This window comes from Balaenoptera borealis, assembly GCF_965194805.1.
Source record: "Balaenoptera borealis genome assembly, chromosome: X".
Classification (NCBI taxonomy): Eukaryota; Metazoa; Chordata; class Mammalia; order Artiodactyla; family Balaenopteridae; genus Balaenoptera; species Balaenoptera borealis.
The window spans coordinates 129312422-129324660 of NC_138881.1; the positions used below are offsets into that span (position 1 = coordinate 129312422).

General features: G+C 37.0%; 1 protein-coding gene across 3 annotated transcripts in view; it reads left to right on the forward strand.

Moving 5' to 3' along the window:
* VAMP7 (vesicle associated membrane protein 7) overlaps positions 1 to 12239 on the forward strand; it is a 99060-nt gene that overhangs the window by 22620 nt on the left and 64201 nt on the right. For all 3 annotated transcript variants that reach the window (XM_082376430.1, XM_082376429.1, XM_082376428.1), the window contains exons 4-5: positions 53 to 190; positions 9718 to 9808. In XM_082376430.1, the coding sequence (XP_082232556.1) occupies positions 53 to 190; positions 9718 to 9808 (229 nt within the window). The remainder of the gene's footprint in view (positions 1 to 52; positions 191 to 9717; positions 9809 to 12239) is intronic.

Consider the following 12239-nt stretch of genomic DNA (forward strand, 5'->3'; position numbering starts at 1 on the left):
CCATATCATCTTTGTTTACTGGAATGTAAACTCTGTGTTGATCTCCTTTCAGGATTTTGAGCGTTCCCGAGCCTTTAATTTTCTGAATGAGATAAAAAAGAGGTTCCAGACTACGTATGGTTCAAGAGCACAAACAGCGCTCCCATATGCCATGAATAGTGAGTTCTCAAGCGTCTTGGCTGCACAGCTGGTAAGATCTTTCTCAGGATATAGTATTTGATTCATATCTTCTTTATTACCTTAAAGCACCATGAATAAAGGGGACTCTGACCTGCAATGTATTTTTCTGATTGTGTTATTATATGCCAAGATAGTAAAACTTACCTGATTAAAAAAATATATACAGGGGCCATTTTAGGATGGAAAGTGAATAATTGGTGATATTCTCTATAAATGGTGGTCAGAGTATCTCAGGGTTGGGAAAGAGATTAAAGATCATCTACTTCAACTACCCATTTAATGTGTAAATCCACTCAACATGCCAAATGGCCTCTTAACCTATATATTAACCTCTACCCTCCCACGAGGCAAATTTAATTTTTGAACAGCTCAGTCAGTCATTTGAAAGTCTGTTCATCTGTATGAATACTTAATTATCTGCTCAGTCAAGTTGTACATATGTATACACCCGTGAAATACCACCCTTTTGAAGATACAAAACATCTCCATGACCCTAAAGGATTCCTCATATCCCTTTGCAGTCAGTTCCCTCCCCGTCACTCTGCGTCACTCTGCCTGAGGCAACCACTGCTCTATTTTCTGTCGCCATAAATTAGTTTTATCTTTTCTAGAATTTCCTATAAATGGAATCATACATTATATACTCTTTTGTGTCTTCCTTGTTTTGTCAGTGTAAGCTTTTTGATATTCATCCATGTTGTATAAATCAGTAGTTTCCTTTTTTGCTGAGTAGTATTGTATGCATATACCACAATTTGTTTCTCCATTCACCTGTTGCTGGATATTTGAGGTACTTCCAGTTTTCAGCTATCACAAACAAAGCTGTTATGAACATCCATGTACAAATCTTTGTGCAGACATGTGTTTTTATTTCTCTTTGGTAAATACCTAGGAATGGAATTGCTGGGTCATATGGTGAATGATGTTTAATTTTATAATGAATTGTCAAACTTTTTTCCAAAGTGGTTGTACCATTTATATTCCCACTAGCACTTGCAGTGTTTCTGCATACTTGCCAACACTTGTTATGGTCTGTCTTTTTAATGTAATTCGTCCTTGTGGGTGTGTAATGATGTCTCATTGTGGTCTTAATTTGCATTTCCCTGATGACTAAGGATGTGGAGACCTTAAAAAAATGCTTACCTTTTATCCATGAAACTATTTGAGTGCAAAGACGTAAGTTTTATCTATGATGGTGTTGTGAATGAGAAAAAAAGACTTACTGTAATTGAATACGTTCCTTTTCACTTCTTTTTAATACCCTTTTTGAGGATTACACTTCTAAATATGCATCCTGTAGGGATGAAGTTCCTTTAAATAGTTATAAATCTTTACTATTCAATCAGTTGGTTTGTTTCATACTTCCACTAGGAAACATTCATATATGTGAAGCTATGTAAAACATCACCAACAAAATATATACCAGTGCCCATTTGAAAGTAAATAGGGTCAGGTTGGTGGCCAAGATGGTGGAATAGGAAGACCCTGAGCTCACCTCCTTCCATGGGAACTCCAAAATTACAACTATTTACAGAGCAACTATTGATGAGAGAGATTAGAAGACTAGTAGAAAAGATCTTATACAACTGAAGATATAAAGAAGGAACCACAGTAAGACAGAGGGGCAGAGACACAGTATAATCAAGATCCATACCTCTGGGTGGGTGACCCACAAATGGATAATTACAATTGCAGAGGTTCTCCACAAGGAGCGAGGTGTCCAAGCCCCACATGAGGCTCCCCTGGGGTCCTCCATTGGGAAGATGAGCCCCCAGAACATTTGGCTTTGAAGGCCAGCGGGACTTAATTTCAGGAGTGCCAGAGGGCTGTGGGAAATAGACTCCACTCTTAAAGGGCATGTATAAAATCTCACATGCTCTGGAAACCAGGGCAGAAGCAGTAATTTGAAAGGAGCCTGGATCAGACCCACCTGCTGATCTTGGAGAGTCTCCTGGAGAGGCAGGAGGCACCTGGAGCTCACTCTGGGGACATAGACACTGGTGGCAGCCTTTTTTGGGAGCTTGTTCTACCATCCTTTACTAATGGAGCTCGCAAGCACCATTTTAGAATCTTCCCTCTAGCATATTAATGCCAGGACCTGGCCCTGCCCACCAGCCTATCCGCACCAGTACTGGGACACCTCAAGCCAAGCAACTAGCCAGGCAGGGACACACCTCCACCCACCAGCAGGCTGATTGCCTTAAGAACCCCTGAGCCTACAGCTACTCCAGGACCTGGCTCTGCCCAACAAAGGGCCCAGGACCTGGCCCTGAACACCAGTGTGCCTGCACTAGCCCTAGGACCCACTGGGCACTGGCCCTGCCCACCAGCAGACCAACACCAACTTCGGGACACCCCACACTCCACAGCCAGCCATCTCAGAAACTAGCTCTGCCCACCAGCAGGCCAACACCAGCTCTGGGACCCCCAGGGCCCTGCAACCAGAGACCCCAGCATCCCCTGGACCTCTACAGCCAGCTGCCTTGTGACCTGGCCCTGCCCACCAGCGGCTGACAGCCTCCACACAAGGCAGGGTCTGGCAACCAACCAGACTGGGGGCCAGCCATGCCTACCAGATTATCCACAGTAGTCAGCCAGCCACAACAGAAGGACCCACACAGCCCATGTAGGAGGTATCTCTATAACATACAGCTCTGGTGACCAGAGGGAAGTGCACTGCTGGGACTCGTAGGACGTCTCCTAGAAAAGGCCAACTTCTTCAAGGTCGGAAAATGTAATCAAATTACAAAATACATAGAAATAAAAAAGGAAATTAGGAAAAACGAAGGCACAGAGGAACATGTTCCAAGCGAAGAAACAAGATAAAATCCCAGAAGAAGAGCTAAGTGAAGTGGAGATAAGCAATCTACCCAATAAAGAGCTCAAGGTAGTGATTGTGAAGATGATCAGAGAACCCAGGAGATGATTGGATTAACAGAATGAGAAGTTAGAATTTTTTAACAAAGAGAAAGTGTAAACAATGACCAAACAAAGGTGAATACAATAACTGAAGTAAATACATAGAAGGAATCAACAGTGGATTAGATGATACAGAGGAATGGATCAGTGAGCAGGAAGACAGAGTAGTGGAAATCACTGAGGCTGAACAGAAAAAAGAATAAAAAGAATCGAGGACTGTTTAAGAAACCTCTGAAACAACATCAAATGTACTAACATTTGCATAATAGGGGTCCCAGAAGGAGAAGAGAGAGAAAAAGGGGCAGAGAACATATTTGAAAACATAGTAGCTGAAAACTTCCTTAACCTGGGCAAGGAAACATATCTAGGTCCAGGAAGCACAGAGTCCCAAACAGGATCAATCCAAAGAGGACCACACCAAGACATTGTAATTAAAATGGCAAAAATTAAAGAAAGAATATTAAAAGCAGCTAGGGAAAAGCAAAATGTCACATACAAGGGAATTCCCATAAGGCTATCAACTGACTTTGCAGCAGAAACCCTGCAGGCTAGAAGGGAGTGGCATGATATATTTAAAGTGGTAAAAGGGAAAAACCTACAACCAAGAATGCTCAGCAAGGCTTTCATTCAGTTTTGATGGAGAAATCAAAAGTTTTACAGATAAGCAAAAGCTAAGAGTTCAGCACCATCAAACCAGCTTTACAGGAAATGTTAAAGGGGCTTCTCCAAGCAAAAAAGAAAAGGCCACAAGAAGAAATATGAAAATTATGAAAGGAAAAATCTCATTGGTAAAGGCAAATATACAGTAAAGGTAGTAAACCAACCACATATAAAGCTAGGAGGAAGGTTACAAGAAAAAGGAGTAAAATCACCTATAACCACAATAAAGGATACACAAAACAAAAAAGATGTAAAATATGTCAAAACAGTAAATGTGGTGGGAGGGGGCATAAAAATGCAGGGTTGTTAAAATGCATTTGAACTTAAGAGATGAGCAACTTATAATAATCACGTATGTATATATAGATTGCTACATATAAACATTATGGTAACCACAAACCAAAAATCTATACTAGATACACACACAAAAAAGGGAAAGGAATCCGAACATAACACTAAGATACTCATCAAATCACAAGGGAAGAGAGCAAAAGAAGAACAAAAAAGAAGTATAAAAATAACTGAAAAGCAGTTAACAAAATGACAGTAAGTACATACCTATCAATAATTAAATGTAAATGGATTAAATGCTCCAATCAAAAGACATAGAGTGGCTGAATGGATACAAAAACAAGACCCATATATATACTGCCTACAGGAGACTCAGTTCAGATCTGAAGACGAAAACAGAAAGTGAAGGGATGGAAAAAGGTATTCCATGCAAATGGAAATGAAAGGGAAGCTGGGATAGCAATATTTATATCAGAGAAAATAGGCTTTAAAACAAAGTCTGTAACAAGAGACAGAGAAGGACTACTTAATGATAAAGGAGTCAATCCAAGAAGATACAACAATTGTAAATATATGTGCACCCAACATAGGAGCACCTAAATACACAAAGCAAATATTAACAGACATAAAGTGAGAAATTGACAGCAACACAATAATAGTAGGAGACTTTTTTTAAAATTTATTTATTTATTTACTTTTGGCTGCATTGGGTCTTCATTGGGTTGCATGGGCTTCTCATTGTAGTGGCTTCTCTTGTTGTGGAGCACGGGCTCTAGGCTCGAGGGTTTTAGTAGTTGTGGCTCTCGGGCTCTAGAGCACAGGCTCAGTTGTAGCACACGGGCTTAGTTGCTCCCCAGCATGTGGGATCTTCCCGGACCAGGGCTCGAACCCATGTCCCCCGCACTGGCAGGCAGATTCTTAACCACTGTGCCACCTGGGAAGCCCAGTAGGAGACTTTAACACCACACTTACCTCAATGGACAGATCATCCAGACAGAAAATCAATGAGGAAACACTGGCCTTAACACATTAGACCTAAATGGGCTTAATTGACGTATATACAACATTCCATCCAAAATCAGCAGAATACACATTCTTTTCAAGTGCACATGGCACAGTCTCCAAGGTAGATCACATGCTAGGCCACAAAACAAGCCTCAGCAAATTTAAGAAAATTGAAATCATATCAAGCATTTTTTCTGACCACAATGCTATGAGGCTAGAAATCAACTATAAGAAAAAAAAACTGCAAAAGACACAAACACATGGAGGCTAAACAATATGCTACTAAACAACCAATGGATCACTGAAGAAATCAAAGAGGAAATAAAAAAATATCTGGAGACAAATGAAAATGAAAACACAATGGTTCAATATCTGTGGGATCCAGCAAAAGCAGTTTCTAAGAGGGACATTTATAGCAATGCAAGCTTACCTCAGGAAACAAGAAAAATCTCAACCTAACATTACACCTAAAGGAGCCAGAAGAAGAAGAACAAGCAAAACCCAAAGTTAGTAGAAGGAAAGAAATCATAAAGATCAGAGCAGAAATACATGAAACTGAGACTAAGAAAACAATAGAAAGGATCAATGAAACTAAGAGCTAGTTCTTTGATAAGATAAACAAAACTGATTTAGCCAGACTCATCAAGAAAAAAAAGAGAGGTCTCAAATCAATAAAATCAGAAATGAAAAAGGAGAAGTTACAACAGATAACCACCGAAATACAAAGGATCATAATAGACTACTATGAACAATTATATGCCAATAAAATGGACAACCTAGGAGAAATGGACAGATTCCTAGAAATGTACAATCTCCCAAGACTGAACCAGGAAGAAATAGAAAACATGAACAGAACAATTACCAATAATGAAATTGAGTCAGTAATTTTAAAACTTCCAACAAACAAAAGTCTATGACCAGATGGCTTCCACAGGTGAATTCTACCAAACATTTAAAGAAGAGTTAACACCTGTCCTTCATAAACTATTCCAAAAAATTGCAGAGCAAGGAACACTTCCAAACTCATTCTACAGGTCAGCATCACCCTGACACCAAAACCAGACAAAGATATCACAAATAAAGAAAATTACAGGCCAGTATCACTAATGAACATAGATTCAGAAATCCTCAACAAAATATTAACAAACCGAATTCACCAATACATGAAAAGGATCATACACCATGATCAGGTGGGATTTATTCCAGAGATGCAAGGATGGTTCAGTATCTGGAAATCAATATGATATACCACAGTAACAAATTGAAGAATAAAAACCATATGATCATCTAAATAGATGCAGAAAAAGCTTGACAGAATTCAACATCCATTTATGATAAAACCTCTGAACAAAGGGGGAACATACCCCCAAATAATAAAGGCTATATATGACAAGCCCACAGTTAACGTCATACTCAGTGGTGAAAAGCTGAAACCCTCTAAGATCAGGAACAAGACAAGGGTGCCCACTCTTGCCACTTTTATTCAACATAGTATTGGAAGTCCTAACCATAGTAATCAGACATGAAAAAGAAAGAAAAGGAATCCAAATTCGAAAGTAAAACTGTCACTCTTTGTAGATGATGTGATACTATATATAGAAAATCCTAAAGATACTGCCAAAAAAACTGTTAGAAATAATAAATTCAGTAAAATTGCAGGATACAAAATTAATATATAGAAATCTGTTGCATTTCTATACACTAACAACAAACTATCAGAAAGAGAAACTAAAAAACAATCCCACTTACCATCACATCAAGAAGAATAAAATACTTACGAATACATCTAACTAAGGAGGTAAAAGACCTGTACTCTGAAAACTATAAGACCTTGATGAAAGATATTGAAGAAGACACAGATGAAAAGATATACTGTACTCATGGATTTGAAGAATTTATATTGTTAAAAATGACCATACTACCCAAGGCAATCTACAGATTCAATGCAATACCTATCAAAATACCAATGACATTTTTTACAGAACTATAACAAATAATTCTGAAGTTTGTATGGTGACGCAAAAGTTGCAGAATAGCCAAAACAATCTTGAGAAAGAAGAACAAAGCTTGAGGTATTACATGCCCAGATTTCAAACTATACTACAAAGCTACAATAGTCAAAACAGCATGGTACTGTCACAAAAACACACATAGATCCTGGAGCAGAACAGAGAGGCCAGAAATGAACCCATGCTTATATGGTCAATTAATCTACGATAAAGGAGGTAAGAATATAGTGGGAAAAAGCTGTCTTTTCCCCTCTTCACCAAATGGTGTGGGAAATCTGGACAGCTACATGCAAAAGAATCAAACTGCACTACTTTCTCACGCCATGCACAAAAATAAATTCAAAATTGATTAAAGACTTAAATATAAAACCTGAAACCATAAAACTTCTAGAAGAAAACATAGGCAGTATGCTCTTTGACATTGGTACTAATAATATTTTTTTGGATATGTCTCAGGCAAGGGAAACAAAAACAAAAATAAACAAATGGGACTTTATCAAATTGAAAAGCTTTTGCACAGTGAAGGAAACTACCAACAAAATGAAAAGGCTGCCTACTGAATGGGAGAGGATATTTGCAAACAGTATATCCGATAAGGGCTTTATATCTACAATGTGCAAAGAACTGATAGAACTTCAACATCTAAAAAACAAACCAACTATAAAGTGGGCAGAGGAGCTGAATAGCTGCCTTTCCAAAGAAGACATACAGATGGCCAACAGGCACATGAAAAGATGCTCAACATCACTAATTGTCAGGGAAATGCAAATCAAAACCACAATGAGATATTACCTCACACTTGTCAGAATGGCTGTTTTCAAAAAAGGCAACAAATAACAAGTGTTGGTGAGGATGTGGAGAAAAGGGAACCCTCCTGCACTGTTGATGAGATTGTAAATTTGTGCAGCCACTATGGAAAACAATATGGAGATTCCTTCAAAAGTTAAAAATAGAACTATTGTATTATCCAGCAATTCCACTCCTGGGTATTTATCCGAAGAAAACAAAAACAGTAATTAGAAAAGGTACATACACCCCTATGTTCATCACAGCATTATTTACAACAGCCAAGATATAGAAGCAACCTGAATGCCCATCAAGAGATAAATGTATAAAGAAGATGTGGCATACACACACACACACACACACACACACACACACATACACACACACACACACACACAGGAATATTACTCAGCCATATAAAAGAATGAAATCTTGTCATTTGCAACAACATGGATGGATCTAGAGGCTATCATGCTAAGTGAAATAAGTCAGAGAAAGACAAACACTGTATGATTTCACTTATATGTGGAATCTAAAAAACAAAACAAATGAACAAACTTAACAAAACATTAACAGAGTTATAGATACAGAGAACAAATACCTGGTTACCCGAGGGGAGAATGTTGGGGGTAGGAAAGAATAGGTGAAGGAGATTAAGAGTTATGGACTTCCAGTTGCAGTATAAATGAGTCACAGGTATGAAATGTGCCATGTTGGGAATATAGTCATAACTATGTAATATCTTTGAATTTTGACATATCGTAACTAAACTTATTGTTGTGATCGTTTTGAAATGTGTAGAAATATCAAATCACTATGTTGTGTAACAGGAACTAACATAGTGTTGTAGGTCAATTATACTTTAAAAACAAACTCATAGAAAGAGAGATCAGAGAGGCGGGGTTGTGGGGAGGGGAATTGGATGAAGGCAGTCAAAAAGTACAAACTTCCAGTTATAAGATAAATAAATACTAGGGATATAGTGGACAACATGATAAATATAATTAATAATGCTTTATGTTATGTATGAAAATTGTTACGAGAGTAAATCCTAAGAGTTCTCATCACAAGGAGGAAAAAAGGTAAATAGGGTTAGCTGGCAGCAAAACTTTCAATTTAGCTGGTTTGTCTTTAGCTCCTGATGTGTGTGTGAACCTCTAAACAAATCTGTGCCAGGATCCTTGACTATAAATGGAGATAATAATAATGGCATCTTCGTCATAGAGTTTTTGCATGGATTAAATAATATCCCCTATTTGAAGCACTTAGCACAGTGAAGTGACTGGAATATTGTGTATTAAGCAGTCCACAATTGTTTGCTATAGATAATAATTTCAAAATATATACTGTCTTCAGTGTCTTAACATTTCTAGATCCTATAAGAAGCCAATGAAAATAGGACGCATACGCTGATCCCAACAGATACAAGAACAGATGCTCAGAAGCTGGGCCAGTCCCTACCTCATCATACCCAAGAAATGGGGAAAAATTTAGCATACCCTTTCCCCGTCCTGCTCCCCCTGTCCCCACTACAGTCTTTTCTCCTTTCTTCCTTGTCTGAGCACAGATTATATAACACCCTACTTCTGCCCCAGGAGTCTCAGATGTATATTTGATATAATATGTTTAGCTTTATTTCATTTAAAATAAGGTGATTTTTTTATACTATAACACTTATATTTCATATGGTAGCAAGTTTTATGCTTGCCTATATTTTTGGTAACAATTTTTGAATGAAGTGACATCTATCTTTTGTGCCAAAGATAAAGACAATTTTATAGCATTCTTCAATGTCATTCCTCTTCTTTTTGTTTTCGTATTGTAAATAATGTCTGGGTATCATGAGTTAAATCATATTTTTTTATAGAAGCATCACTCCGAGAATAAAGGCCTAGATAAAGTGATGGAGACTCAAGCCCAAGTGGATGAACTTAAAGGAATCATGGTCAGAAACATAGGTATGTTTCATGGCATACTCTGCATGCATGAGGGCAAAAATGATAATAGATTACTTGATTGGGGTCAAATCATTCTAGAGAGGCTGAAACAGCACTTCCTTATTCATAATATTGGAAGCTAATTGTCAGCTGAGATATGGATATTACTTACCTATGATACTGCCTGCTGTATGATGGTTTCTTTTTAGCACTTATGACTATTCATTCTAAATTTGTTAGCTTGCTTAGCAAGACTAATTTCCAAGACCCTTAAACAGTTCAGCAACTTAGAATAATTTAGTCAGTTTTGGCTGGAAATACCCAGATAGTTGATATCATCAGTATAGACACTTAAAGTATAACTATTTGATCTCTTTAGAAAGTTTGTAGCTCTTGACTGAGAAAGAATTGCACCAAAAAACTGTTGTATTCTTCAAGAGAATGAACTATGGCATGAATTCCATTGGCCTGTGTTTTGTCAAGAACCTATTTACCACATTAAAATAATCCAGAGAAATGCACTGTTTATTTTTAAATTGATTATAACAGTGGTATTTAGATTTAGGATGATGTTAATTTTTTAATAGCACCAGTTCTCACGATGTAGTCCCTGGGCCGGCAGCATCAGCATCCCCTGGGAACCTGTTACAAATGCAAATTTTCAGGCCCCACCCCAAGCCTACTGAATCAGAAACTCTTGGAATGGGAAATCTGTGTTTTCACAAGCCCTCCAGAGGATTCCAGTACATACTCAAGTTATAGAACCACTCTTAAATATATCTTTTAAGAGGAATGTCTTGCAGAGAATAAATTCTTAATATAAAATTGAACAAAAATTAGTATATAAATGCTTTACAAGATATTTAACTGAGACGTCATTTTGTAAATGTCCATTTAGTTACAATTTTGAATCTACTATTTGAATTACTTTTACATTTATTATTAGAACACTTAAAAGTTATGAAAAGACATTCTAAAAAATTTACTTTGTCTCACCATCCTAAAGTTTCATTTATATTTTCTTTCCTTTAAATTTTTATTCACATGTATACATAGTTAATCATAGTTTATATTCAGTTTTGTGGAGGCAGTATAATAGAGTAATCAAGATTTGGAGTCATACATGCCTGAGTTTGAGTCCTGATTTCACTTCCTACCTGCTGTTAGGCCTTGATCAGTCCTTTAACCTCTCTGACCTTTATTCCTTAATCTGCAAAAAGGAAGTAATAGAACCTGAGGTTACCAGGATAAAAGAGGTAATGTATGTAAAACACTGTGTACGGTGCCTGGCACATAGTAAGAGCTGAATGATTGCTAGCTGTTAGTCTACTTTATGCTCGTACAGTGTTTCTTTGAGTTATATCACAGGTTACCAATTATGTCCTTATGTTGGACACTTTGGGTCTTTAGAGCATTATTACTCAGAGTGCTGTTTTACAACCAGATAAGGAGCTTGCTCCAGAATAGAAGTCAGTGCTGTGCTTCCTTCATTGAGAACATCTTGCTATGAAAATGTCAATTTGACTGAACAGTATACTTGGAGACTTAGTTGAGCAGTAGCAGACACTCTTAGGTAGCACTGATTTAGAGTTTGTGTTATAGTAACAGTACTGTTATAAATGTTTCTGTGCCTATTATATTTTTCTTATTTTGTTGAGATTAGTTCCCAGGAATGGGATTAATAATCAAAAGGCAGAAACATTTTTATATTTCTTAATATGTATGTCTCTTGGTTATTTGAAGTGATTTCCTTTCATTGATTTTAGTTTTAAATATAGGTCTAGATGCAGACTAGAGAACTCTTAAATATATCTTTCAATATACCTATTGAAAAACTACTAATATTTTTCTCTTTTTTTGGTCACCAAATATATTCATTTTTGCCTAAAAGTGGAAGCAGCCAACTGCTACAGTAGTATTTATTGCAGATGCATAATGTTTCCAGAAAATGAACCTTTTTAATCAACTCCTCTTAAATGACATTTATGTTTAGAATTACAGAAATAGCAAATTAAAAATGTAGCAAAAACCTTTCTAATCATCTCCCTTTGATTTTTTAATAGCTTTATTGACATATAATTCACATACCATACAATTTACCCATTTAAAGTATACAATCCAATGGTTTTTACTATGTCCACAGAGTTGTGTGACTATCACCACAGTCAATTTTAGAACATTTTCATTACCCCCAAAAGAAATTCTGTACCCATTTACAGTCACTCCTCTTTTCCCCTCAACCTGCAGACCTAAGCAACAATTAATCTCCTTTCTGTCTGTATAGATTTGCTTGTTCTGGACATTTCATATAAATGGAGTTATATAAAATGTGGCCTTAGCAATTTTGAAGTGTATAATACAGTATTGTTGACTACAATTAGTGTGCTGTACACTAGATGTTCAGAACTTACTAATCTTCTAGTTGCAAGTCTGTACCCTTTTACAACATCTC